At 30.1% G+C, this 13,146-nt stretch overlaps 1 protein-coding gene across 1 annotated transcript; it reads left to right on the top strand.

Moving 5' to 3' along the window:
* Positions 1–7,549: 7,549 nt before the first annotated feature.
* On the top strand, positions 7,550–11,927 carry RR10 (response regulator 10). Its single transcript, XM_068620025.2, is given in 7 exon segments — positions 7,550–7,896; positions 8,556–8,708; positions 9,330–9,725; positions 10,060–10,136; positions 10,224–11,226; positions 11,229–11,362; positions 11,683–11,927. Coding segments are annotated over 7 exon segments (1,965 nt in total). The 5' UTR covers positions 7,550–7,763; the 3' UTR covers positions 11,752–11,927.
* Positions 11,928–13,146: the final 1,219 nt, after the last annotated feature.

Here is a 13,146-nt window from a genome sequence, read left to right as displayed (position 1 = left end):
CACTATTTTCTCAGTAATGCACTACCCACCAGATTTTTTTTTTCTTCATTTTTCTCAATCACCAATTTTTTTTTACTTGTTCTCCATATATGCTTGTTTCATCCATGAAATTCTGCCCTATTGAATTACTATGGACAAAAAATATTCTTCAACCATTTTTTTCAATTGATGTGTTTGCACTACTCTTGATTCACTTTTATTCTTCATTTTCTCTCTCTCAATTACTCACTTTTCTTTTTTACTTCTCTCTCCTTTTTGTTTCAAGTTGAAGATCATGGATTGAGCTCTATAATTTTTCAGTATTTTCAATTACACGATACAATTATTTTCAGCAATGCACTATCAACATGGAGACAACATTAGCTAATTAAGTTATTGCTTGAGCATGCATAAACATTTAAGCAAACTAAAATACACTGTTGTGTTCCCCCACAGTGTCCCCCCAAACCCTAAAAACAAACACACCATGAAATAATTAACTTGGTAAAGAGGTAGTCATGTGCCTTCCAAAAGCAAGGAATCTGAAGATTTTGCAGGAAGAATGAATCTCTAAGATATGATTATTAAATAAGCAAGAGGTTATAAACCTATTTTAATATTGCAGAGGGCCAATGATGGTGCTTAGGATAATCATAAATGAGCTCATAGGATCTTGTTTCTATGCATCTAATGCGCCAGGATCTTCCAACATGTGATTTGAAGAGCCAACTCTAAGGATGTGAACTTTCTCTTCCACCTTTTATTTAATCAATATTTTTGTCTTCATCTCTTCACCATGTTTGCTAGTTCCAGCTTGGAAAATCTCTTATGCATATCTAAAACAATGGACATATTTAAAACCACGAAAAAAAAAGGTTAAATACAATGGCTACTTATGAACTTCCTTTTCCTTTTCATTGAGTATATATTCTAGCATCCAATCTAGATAAACCTAGCTATTGCAACATTATCTTGCAAAATGATAAAAAGAACATGTTTCTCTATTAAGAAAGAACCAAGTGGATACATTTGACTACATATATACGTGGTTATTATTGGCAGAACAATTAAAGACTTTCTTAACATTTTCCCATGTGAGATCTTAGTGAGATATTAGAGGCTGTCTACTCAATTATGATGGAGTGCTTTACGATATATTTAAGATTTTGTAGTTTCAATTGTGATCATACAAAACTACTTCAACATTAAACCTTATTTTTCAAGTTCACATATAGTTGATTTAGCTAAGATTGACCTTGTCTAAGTTAATTAGAAATGTTTTTTTTTATGTAATATTTAATATTTATTTATTTATTGTTTTTCATCAACAAGAAAAAATACATAAATGTAAATCACTTGAAAGATGACTCAACCCTTATACAGAAAAAGAATATAAGACCTCACTCCATAGTCTATTCCAGACTCCCAAGAGAAACTATCAACAAATCCTTACTCCTAAAAACAACTAAAGAGACTCACCCTTGACAACAACAAAAAACAACTAAAGAGACCCACCCTTGACAACAACAGTCAGGGTCATCACTTCAAACTTCAAAATACATACAAACATAAATAGCTCATCAAACATTTATTTATTTATTGTGCGTCAATTTAAAATGTATATAGGAAAAATATCATTGAAATTGTAACCAATTAAGTGCTAGTGTGAGAAAAATCTTTTCATAAATAAAGGGGTAACATTAGATCTCTGACCCTCTTGTAGAAGATCTTACCTCAACTAGAGATAAAGACATTTCATAATATATAAGTGAGTGAAAATGTTACCCTATGAATCAGTCTTGTAAAATTGAGTTAGACATAAAATCCACTTTTTATAGGGTAGCAAAGTCATTTAGAGTTTATCATAGAGAAAATTTGTTGGATTTATCAAGTCACCAACTTTCGAACTACTATCAAACCACTAATAAATATGCAGTCTCAACATGTATTAGAATCTCATCTCGACTAGAGATAAAAACATTTGATAATGAGTGAATACAAACCTTATAGATTGAATTAGAGCTACTATTTCACTTCTTAATATCTCTAATTATAAAAGTTGAATTAAGGAATTGTATATATATAAGAACCATATGATAAAGTTTTTGTCCACTGCAAAGGGTAAGGCAAGAGTCAACATATGTAGTGCGCATTGAACTAAGAGATGATTTGTTAAGTGGTGTTTGGATTGAACAGGATGGCATTGTTGATTATTAGGTCATTATCTACCTTTCTCCACCAACCCTCCTCAGTGATTATCTACGTTTCCATGTCTCATAGGTCTTTCTTGTTCTTTTATTGCATGCGCGCAATTACAAGGATCGTGTTTTTCCATCACGTGAACAAATAATAACCATAACTCCTTCAAACCCTACATCATGTTTTTGTCCTAGTACAAATATCATTTACAAAGTTTCTTTTTATTACATTGTAAAAGTACATTTTTTTTTAATATTTTTATTTACAAAACTTGAATCTAATCTCACTTAGACATACTATTTATAGGAAGATTATTTTTTAATCTCACATTATTAACATGTGATAGTTTATTAAGCATTCAAATTATTATAGTAGCAACGAATAATTTTTTAGTACGAGTTCTCATATTTGATTATTTTGAATTTAAAGTGAAAGGTATATATACATAATTGTTGTTTAAGTTTTAATTAAAATATTTAATATATTATAAACTATTTATTATTTCTTCCCTTCCTCTCTTCTGTTCCTATCATGCCTTGTTATTGTATAGCTGGAAGAACATGAACCATCAAGAATGAGATTTAGTATAATTAATGTAGAAATTCAATCTTATTTTTTGTCATTTCATATTTTATCATGTAATTTAACATTTAACATTTAATATATTTTTATTTTTATTTGTATATGAATAATTTTTTTATTTGGATATTTAATTGAATGGTTATTTAATTTAGACTTGATTTATTGAGCACTTAAAATGTGTTTAAGAATTATATTCTACTTGTTTTTAAGAAAATTATTTTTGAGTGCATAGTCTGCAAATTTTAAATGTTATCTTATTTCACATTTAAGATCAGATTTTTTTTTTTATAATGATTGAGTTTTTTTATCAACAAAAAGAAATATAATAGAAGTATTTCAGAGATACCTCAATCCTTGTACTCGTAAACCAACTTGAGGCTTCAAAATCTTTAGCTCATAAGACAAAGTTTCAAATCAAAACAACCACCCAAGTCTTCCACTACCCTACCTAATACTTTTTGATACATGAACGACTCAAAACACCAGTCAGAATAAGAAAAACTAGATAGACGAACTTTGTAGAAAACCCACAACCATACCTTCAATTGCACTATTGTGAAGATTTCAATGTGATTTATCCTTCCATCCCTAAAAATCTTATGATTTTTTGTCTCCACAATTCACTAACAACTGTTATTCACACACAACCCCAAATTTAATTCACAACCTCATTGACCCCTCTGATCTTAAAATTTGACAAGTATTTTTTTTGGCTCTCGATGGTTTGGCGAAGCTAACCTACCCACTCATAACACTTAGACCACACTCACCAAGCTACTCTACATGTACATAAAAGATATGATGTTGTTTCCTCTACCTCGCCACATGACCACATGTATTGCTTTCCAAACTTATTCCCCTTCTCTCCAGATTCGCTTTAGTTGCAATCTTATCTTCCATGACCTTCCATGTTGTGAAATGAGATGATGGTTGTGCTTTTATCCTCCAAAAACATTCATACGTAGCTACCTCACCCCATGAGCTTCCTATTTAAGTATTATGTAAGCACATTTAACTGTGAAGTCCTTCATTTGTCTCGCTTTCTTTCCAAACTCATTCGTCCACCTTATCCACTTTTAAACTATACTCTTCCAGAAGACGAACCAACTGTTGCTCCTGATTCCTCTCCCATTCAAACAGACTCCTCCTCCATCCTATCTTCCAGGACCACTCTTGATTATTATTCCACTTCCCTCCTTGCCACAATTTGACTTCCTTATCAGAGTAAATTGAGAAAAGCCTCGAAAAATTGTCCTTGAGACTCACGTCTCCCACCTATAAGTCCTCCCATAAACTTATGTCCCTCCCATTCCCGATCCCCCATTTAAAATTATCCTCAAACTTGCCTTTCCTACCCTCAAGCTTCCATACTTCCTTTAAATCTCTCCACCAAAGTGAATCTGTCCTATTATGTCTGAGTCCTGAGATCCCTCCAACCTTTGTACTTCGATTCTAACACTTCTTTCCACAAACACATCTTGTCATTACCCAACCACCATATCCATTTTCCTAAAATTGCCACATTGAACAGTCTCAACTCTATCATGCCAAGCCCTCCCTCTTCCTTTGTCTCACAAACCTTTTTTTTCACGATACCCACACTATCTTCCTTCCTTCTGAGTCCTATCCCCACAGGAAATTCCTCTGCAGCTTTACAACCTCCTTCACTACCATGGCTGACATTCTATACAACAACAAATAGAGTAAGGGGAAAGATGATAACACTGGTTTTATCAAACAAAATCTCTCTACCATCGAAATAAACTTTCCTTTCCACCTTCCTAGCATGTTCCTCACTCTTTCCACTACCACGTCCCAAAACTTACTCCTTTTATTACTCCCCCTACTAGCATACCTAAATACTTAAAACAAAGTTGGCATGATCTTGCAATTCAAAATGGCCGCAAAACTCTGTATTATATGTTGCTCCCCACCCCTCCATTACTACTCTTCTGAAAATTAACTTTTAATCCTGATGCTAATAAATTTAATTCAATTTTGTTGAACAAAAAATCCGTTTAACAATTATATTTCACTTATTTTTAAGTAACTCATTTTGTAAAGTTAACCTATATGGTCATTGGATTTTGCAAGTCAAGTATTAAAAGTCAACATTTATATTGTTTAAAATGGTTAAGTGATAACAATATATAACAAAAAGAAAAGAATTTTCAAAGAAAGATATTGATGAATTAAATATGTTTTAAATTTCTATAAATGTGGTTATGTTTTTGTAAAACTTTTTATTACTTTTAAAACCTCAACATTTTATTAGTATCTTCTTTTAATATTTGCCATTGGTTATAGTTAGTTTTCTGTTAAATAAAAAGTAGCAATTAAATTGTTAACAAAATAAAAAAATATTAAGATAATTGGATTTTGTTTAGTATGTAATTTAATGAAGTAATGCATTTATTATTTTCTATAAGATAAATATATAATTTACTTCTAAATTTTTTAATATATTATGAAAAATATTTTTATATTTACTTATTTTAAATAATAATTAATTTTGTTAAAATTATTACTTTTTGTTAGAATTATTATTAAATTAATTACATATAATTTTTATTTTTGTATTACATTAAAACGTATATGTATTATTCATTTTATACATAAAGAAATATTATTATTAAATTATAATATAAATCAAAAATAAATTTTCAATTGTATAAGGTTATAAAAGTAAAAGAGTATAGATTATTATTTTGATATGAATATAATTTTTAATACATTATAATCCATTATTCTAAAATAAAAAGAAGCACATATAACTATTTTATTATTTATCTTTGGAAATAAAATCACTGTGATATATTAAAAATATATTATAATCATTTTATAATTATAACATAAAATATAATAGATTAAAAGTGGTTAAGTAAATTATAACTTTTAAAGACATAAAATGAGAAGCAAATTATTAAATAAAAAAGTAAAAATATTATTACAAAACTGTTCACAATTAACTAAAACTGAAAATAATTGTATGTAACTATCTTGTTTATATGAAATAAAAAATAAGTTATATACTTAAAAAATAATATAATATTTTTAACTTATACTAATTTTTATTACTATAATTATCTTATATAATATTTTCTATTTTTTAATATTACACTAATTATAATTAGTGGTAAGGATTAAAAAAGTACTAACAAAATGTTAAATGTATAAAAATAAAAAATAAACATTTTATGAAACTAGACCTAAACAAGATTATATTTGTATGGTTTTAAAACCTATTCAAAGTTTAAATTAATTAAAATATACTTTAAGGAGTAAAATATTTGTATGTTGCATAAAGTTTATGAAATGAAAACATTTGATGAATTGAATTTATAGCTATATTCATATAAAAATACATATTATGTGCCTATCTAACCCTATAATCTCAAATTGGAAATCGAATTTATTATTCCCAATTAATTTGTTCTGATTCTTTGAAACGTCAGCTTCCAAACATTCTGATTGGTTTTCCGTTTTTTGTGGAAACAAAAGGAACACATTTAGGCCAAAGAATATTTGTTTTCTTCTTTGGAATGATTTCCATCAAATCTCAAATAAATTGTAAATTCACAATTTAAAACAAATATTTATTGACATTTAAGAAAACGGAAGATAAAAACTAAATTATGTAAAGTACAATAATAACAGATATCACCTATGCATAAACTTTTCTCAATAAAATACATTTTGATTACCATTGAGTTTCTCACAAATTTGGCAATCAATAAAACCACTTAAATGATAGGAAAAATAAATAAAAAATTTCCTTTTTTTTGTGAAAAATAAGAAAGAATTTGTGTGTGTGTTTTATTGATTTGGTCAAATACAATAAGTTTCTTCTTGAAAAACATTTTTAAACTAGTGATGAAGTCAACTTTTTAATCCTAAATAAATGAGAAAGAAAGCAAAATTGTGAGAAAGATTATATATTGTAATATTAATTAATATTATGTGATTACTAACTTATTATTAGTTATATATTTAGGTTTACAATTTTATATAACTAATATTTGGTCTTCTACTTTTGGCATATTAGTCTTATTATTACTTCTATATATACGAGTATGTTTTTCTTAACATGATGTACCTAGTATATCATATATTTTACTGACTAAAACATGATGAATTCACTTTTTAAAGAAAAAAAATTGTTTTCTTTATAAAAAAACATATTAAATTCCTTTTTATTATTATACACTTAATTTTTTTAAAAATATTATTATAATCTTTCAAAACATCATTACTATAAAAAGTAATAACTTGCCATAAATAATATAATTTATAATTTAGAATAGTAACTTAATAATAATTTAAAATTTAGAGTAAATTACGACAATATTTACTTTTGGCGTAACATTTTTCTCAGACAACAAAATAATGCCATAAAAGATATAATGTATGTGAGATAATTAAGGAAATTTGTTAGTAGGTAATAAAAGGACATAGGTATCATGAAAAATTTGGAAAAACATATGTGTAATTTGTTCTAAACTGTAGAAGGAAAGTTTCAGAGGTTTCTGTGTACTGAAGGCTTGAATTTTCCCTGAAATTTTTGAATAAGTGCTTCTTCTTCTTCTTCCCGGTATCCAAGGAGAAAGGAAGGTCCATCACTATCTTCTATAATATAATTCGGTCAATGTTTCATGTCTTTTAATCAACTTTAACTGTGCACACACCACACATTTAGTTCAAGATTCTGTATCTTTCTCATTCAACAACTGTTGCACACACTCTCATGTAACACATCACATAACCTCAAAAACAAGCTCACCAACTTTTTAATTGTTCTCTCTTTCTTTCCCTTCATCACTCCTACCTTTTCTTTTCTGTCATCGATATTCTTCCATAAAATCTTCTTTTCTCTCTTTTGGGTTACTGTGTTTCATAGATTCTGTTATGGGGTTCTGGCTTCTGGTTTCAGACATATATATAAAAGAGAAAAATCTCTTAAAGTTTCAAGTTAATTAATAGTTGAAGACCCTTTTTTGCAGAAAATGACTGTGGTGGAGGATAGAATGGATGAACTCAGAGATGAGTTTCCCATAGGAATGCGTGTTCTTGCTGTTGATGATGACTCAACATGTCTCATGATTCTGGAGACTATGCTTCGAAGGTGCCAATATCATGGTCAGCATCTTCTACCCTTTATTTAGATTTTCTTTATATTTTTTCATTGCATTATTAATTGTATATGAATTATACTCTGCTTCTTTTTCCGTCTAGACATTGTTATTTATTTGATTAATAAAAGAATTTGTTTTTAAATCTTAATTTTTTCAAAATTGAGTTTGTAATTTTGATTTGTTTGGGTTTTCATTTGACAGATCTTATAGTGATATGACCTGAGTCTTCCAGATATGTATATTTGTCTGTTAGCTGTTTGAAATTATTGTGAATGGAGTTTACTCCTATTTTTTCATCTGATATCAGTTTTTCTTCTCTATGGACTTTCAATGATTTTGTAAATTAGTCCATTAAACTAATATCTCTCATTTGTCTTTGATACTGTTTCTGAAAGGTTCAGGTCAACTAGTTTCTCAATGTTAACAGAGTGTTCTTGTAGTGATTTAAGAATTTGCATATTGAATATCATCATTTTCAATGTTTCCGTGATTGGTTTCATCTGACTTTTTTGTTGTTTATTTAGTTTCAAATATTTGCTCGCATATGAAGTATTGGTTTCATTGGATGCAACACTTTTCCATTGAATTTGGTTCTGCTTGTATCTGATAGTGTGCAATTTTGTCTTTTTATAATGATATTTACTTTAGCTATGGATTTTGCAGTAACTACCACTAAAAATGCAAAAACTGCATTGACTCTGTTGAGAGGAAACGAAAACAGGTTTGACCTGGTAATCAGCGATGTACAAATGCCAGACATGGATGGATTTAAGCTGCTTGAACTTGTGGGACTTGAGATGGACCTACCTGTCATAAGTAAGAAGTGATGATCTTGTTTTCAATCTTCAACAGTTCATTTCTTATTAATATATAATTATTAGTAGTTAGATAGTTAATATTTGTGGATATTTCTCGAATTCGAGTTCTAGTCTTCAGATGCTCTTTTTTATATACTTTAAATATGTACTGTTTACTTCATCATTATCAAAGATCTTCAGTATTTTTGGTCTTGTTTTAGAGCATAAATGGAATTGTTTGCAATGTATTTGATTTGGAATGATACCAATGCATATTGTTGATTGATCACACAATTTAAAGTCTTCTGCAATTCATCACATGATGCACCGTTTTAGATTTGAGAATTATGCTCTTCTAATAACTACGTTTACAATTGATTGATAAATATGAAACTTCAGTGCACATTAAAGGCAAACAACTATTTAAAGTCATTCACGTATCACGTAATATAATGGCTTTTTGAATTCTCACATGATACAAATTTTAAACTTATTAAATCATGTGATTCTAACACCTATGTTCACAATTGATTGATATATATGAAATTTGGTATGGTCGGGAAGATTATCTTTTGATGTGTTGCAGCTTCATTTGGATGTTTGATGAGGCTTTGACAATGTTAAATATTTTTTATACCAGTGATGTCTGTAAATGATGACCCTAAGATGGTGATGAAGGGAATTACACATGGAGCTTGTGATTATCTTCTGAAACCTGTTAGACTTAAGGAGGTACAGAACATTTGGCAGCATGTTGTGAGAAGGAGGACGAGTGATTCGAAGGAGCGGAGCAAAAGCAGCAACCAAGACAAGGCTAATACTGATAGCAATGAAAGAGGTTCTGTAGCAACAGGAAATTCAGATCAAAATGTAAAGTCTTCCAGAAAGAGGAAGGATGAGTCTGACTATGATAACGATGAACAAGAGAATGGCCATGACAATGAGGAGTCATCATGTCATAAGAAAGCTCGAGTTGTTTGGACTGTGGACCTGCACCAAAAGTTTGTTAATGCTGTTGATCAATTAGGCTTTGACAGTATGTTCTTTAATCTACCTATTACTCCAAATCGTGTTATTACATTTCCCAGAGTAAATTACTCCCTCTTGTTTCGGAATTCACATAATACCCTTGCCTCTGGTTTCCACTATTAATAGTTTGAAATACATTACAGTGCCATCTCATGTTAACATTGATATTGTGTGAATACTGAAGAACCACAATAATTGTTAGTAAAATTTACTCTATTTGTTAGGCATTAGAGCTTAATCATCTAAGGCTTTTGATCATTACTAATGCTTTACATCTTTCCTTGGAGTGTTCTAGTACTGAATTTTGCAACACATGATAATGTTAACTATTTTTGTTGCAGAAGCTGTGCCTAAAAAGATTCTTGACTTGATGAATGTTGAAAAGCTTACAAGGGAGAATGTGGCCAGCCACCTTCAGGCATTTTTCCTAATCCTTCTTCTTTAGTTTAATGTAACATAATCCAATTGATATAGGGAATCTCACTGTATCTTTCTATGGGTGCAGAAATTTAGGCTTTATCTGAAAAGAAGGAGCTGTGCGGTGAACCGAGAAGCTAATATGGCGGCAGCCTTAGGCACTACAGATTCATCCTTTTTGACAATGGGTTCTCTGAGTGGGGTTGGACATTTGCAGTCACTAACTGGTGCTCAACATTTTCATAACAATACTTTCAGACCCTTTGGATCTGGGGGGATGGCTGGTAGATTGAACACTTCTGTTGGTGTGAATTTGCATGGATTGCCTACTTCAGAAATTCTTCATTTGGGCCATGCACATAATTTTCACAAATCTATTCATGAACCACTTAAGTTCCAACAAGCCATAATTGGTGGTAATCAGAATGTTATTCAGGGAATGCCAATGTCTACAGGTCTTGATCAATTTCAACGTAAGGGTGTGAACATTGGTGTTAGACCGATTCAAAGCATTTCCCCTTTTCTTGATGTTCAACCAAATTTTTCCTTGTCAAATAAACTCCCAGATCTGATGCCAAAATCAACAATGGGTTGCTCAGCCTCTCCAGTTTTGGACGTCTCAAACAATGCTTTGGTATTGAAAGCTGATGGTGAAAACACACAAGGGGGTGGATTGATATTTGGTCAAACTTCATTAGCCTCTCAGAATTCACAATTCTCAATGCCTTTGTTGGATCAGGGTAGGTGTAGTGATATTTGGTCAAATACTGTTCAGTCATCTGGGACAAATTCTTACCCTCCAACTGAAACTTTTCAATGGAGGAATCTGAGTGGTGCTTCATCCATTACTTCACTGTCTAACCAATCCCTTGATTCACTAAAAGATATGCATTCTCAAGGAGTTCTTTTTGCAAATAATTCAGGACAAATAAGCAATAGTGTGGTGCCATTTCAAGGGTGGGATGACAACAATGATGATAGTTCTTTCCCTTCAACTATTTTTGGTAACTCAGTAGACTCTCTGATTGATACAGATGGCCACACTTCTATTAACTCAATCTACAACAAAAACACGGACTTCAGTTTCTTTGAATTACGGGATTGAGTGAAGAAAACACATTGAAACAACAACAGGGCTACATCATGAACCATAACAAGTCTCAAAACAATAGTGCCGCTAATAATCTTGGTTCTCTGGATGAATTTGTTAGTTCAATGATGAAACAGGTAATCATTATTTTGCAATTTGAAGAGTTCACAATAGATTTTTCCTCATTGTCGTGGTTTTTTTATGTTCTGACTAGTCTACCTATTTATGCCACTGTGTGGTAGTTTTTATTTCTGTGTGATTATATCTGCAACCCTCTTGGTGTATATACATTACTTGTGATAAATAGTTACATACTCTGGATTAAGGTCCTGTTAATTTCCCTTGTTGAACATGGTCATTTTTTTTTTTGACTGTTTAATTGGTTACCCTTTTGTATTTTGCACCTGAGGTTTTCCTCCAATCACAGATATCTCACAATAACTGTTATGTAATGCAGAAACAAGAAGTGAAATTATTAGAAGGATACTTGTGCGACAACAATTACTCTGACGGGACATCCATCTGACACCAAGTTTGGCAGTATATTTAAGCATCATGTCATGCTTGTTGATGAATTTTGTGGCGTGTCAAGTCTTCTTAGTTTACCTTTTTTTCACAGTTTTGTCATTTTGGCAATTTTTCTAGCTATAGAGTATTACTTTGAGCAAGAGTTTTTCTTATATTGTGAAAATGATTTGTTTATGGATGGCCTCTGCATTATAGAGAAACTCTTTGATGGTAATTTGTTAGTGGTCCATAAGCAAGAATAACTATTTTTAGTCACAATAATCTCGGTGTAACTTTTTATGATGAATGCAAATAATTCCCCACGCATTAATATTCGTTTACTATTTCACCAATATATGCGTATTCTTGAATTCCTAGTGTATACGATGAGGGTAACTTGTATGAGATCTTAATATTTAACCCATCATTAGTTATTTGTACAATAATGAACACTGTTCATCGTTGAATTGACTAGAACTGTAAGGGAAAAGATTACTTTGACGCAGAAGAAAAAGTAAACTTGTGTTTTTAAAACTTTAAAGAGACCTCGTGTCTGTGATTCATAAGCATTTTCAATATGCTTTGATAAGATACATCAATTCAAAAAAATTAAATTTCAAACCAGGTACCTTAGTTTTCTCTATATCTAATTAATATATATATATATATAATTAATACAAAATATTAAAATATATTAAATTGTAACAACTTAATAACTTCTAATTTTTGTAATGCTATATTTTAATTATATATTGTCATGAATATTTATGTTAAAATTTGTAAAAATTGAACAATAATAAAAAATGCTTAATAATTTGCATTTTAGTATATTTGAAAAAATGTGTTATTTGTTTATCTATATGAAAATAAAGTTTTTGTTTATATAATGCATCTATGTAAAAAGATTTTTTTTTATTCCTTTCCTATTTTCCTTTTTCATTGTGACTATGTTGTAAAGAATCATTCTTTACATTTAGATTACAAACTTTATCTTGATTTATAGTGAACTATTCAGTCTTTTGTTTTTACCAAGGAGGATATCCATGTTTAGAATAACATTCATCCATTGTGTGGTTCAATTTATTGCAATAAGAGAATTGTTTAACTTTGCTTATTTGATCTACCTCTACCTTTACCTTGACCACACCAATCATTTCCTCTTCCTTGTGGTTTCTAAATTTTTTTATTCTAATTCTAAGGTTTCCAGGAACCTTGTTCTTGTTATTTCTAGTTACCTTGTTTATCATTGATATTAAGGAGAACCTTTATCTCTAAAGTGGCACTTGCAAGTTGCCTTTATTGTTGAATCACCAAATACAACTCTATTTATGTTAGATAAAGCTCCACAAGGAGGATTTGTGTTTTAACAGTGTTATAAATCTCACTAAGGATTGTTAGAAAACACATAACATAT

Source organism: Phaseolus vulgaris, chromosome 1 (genome assembly GCF_051622355.1).
Source record: "Phaseolus vulgaris cultivar YP4 chromosome 1, ASM5162235v1, whole genome shotgun sequence".
Taxonomy (NCBI): domain Eukaryota; kingdom Viridiplantae; phylum Streptophyta; class Magnoliopsida; order Fabales; family Fabaceae; genus Phaseolus; species Phaseolus vulgaris.
The sequence above is the reverse complement of the archived record's forward strand: the minus strand, read 5'-3'. Positions and strand labels throughout refer to the sequence as shown.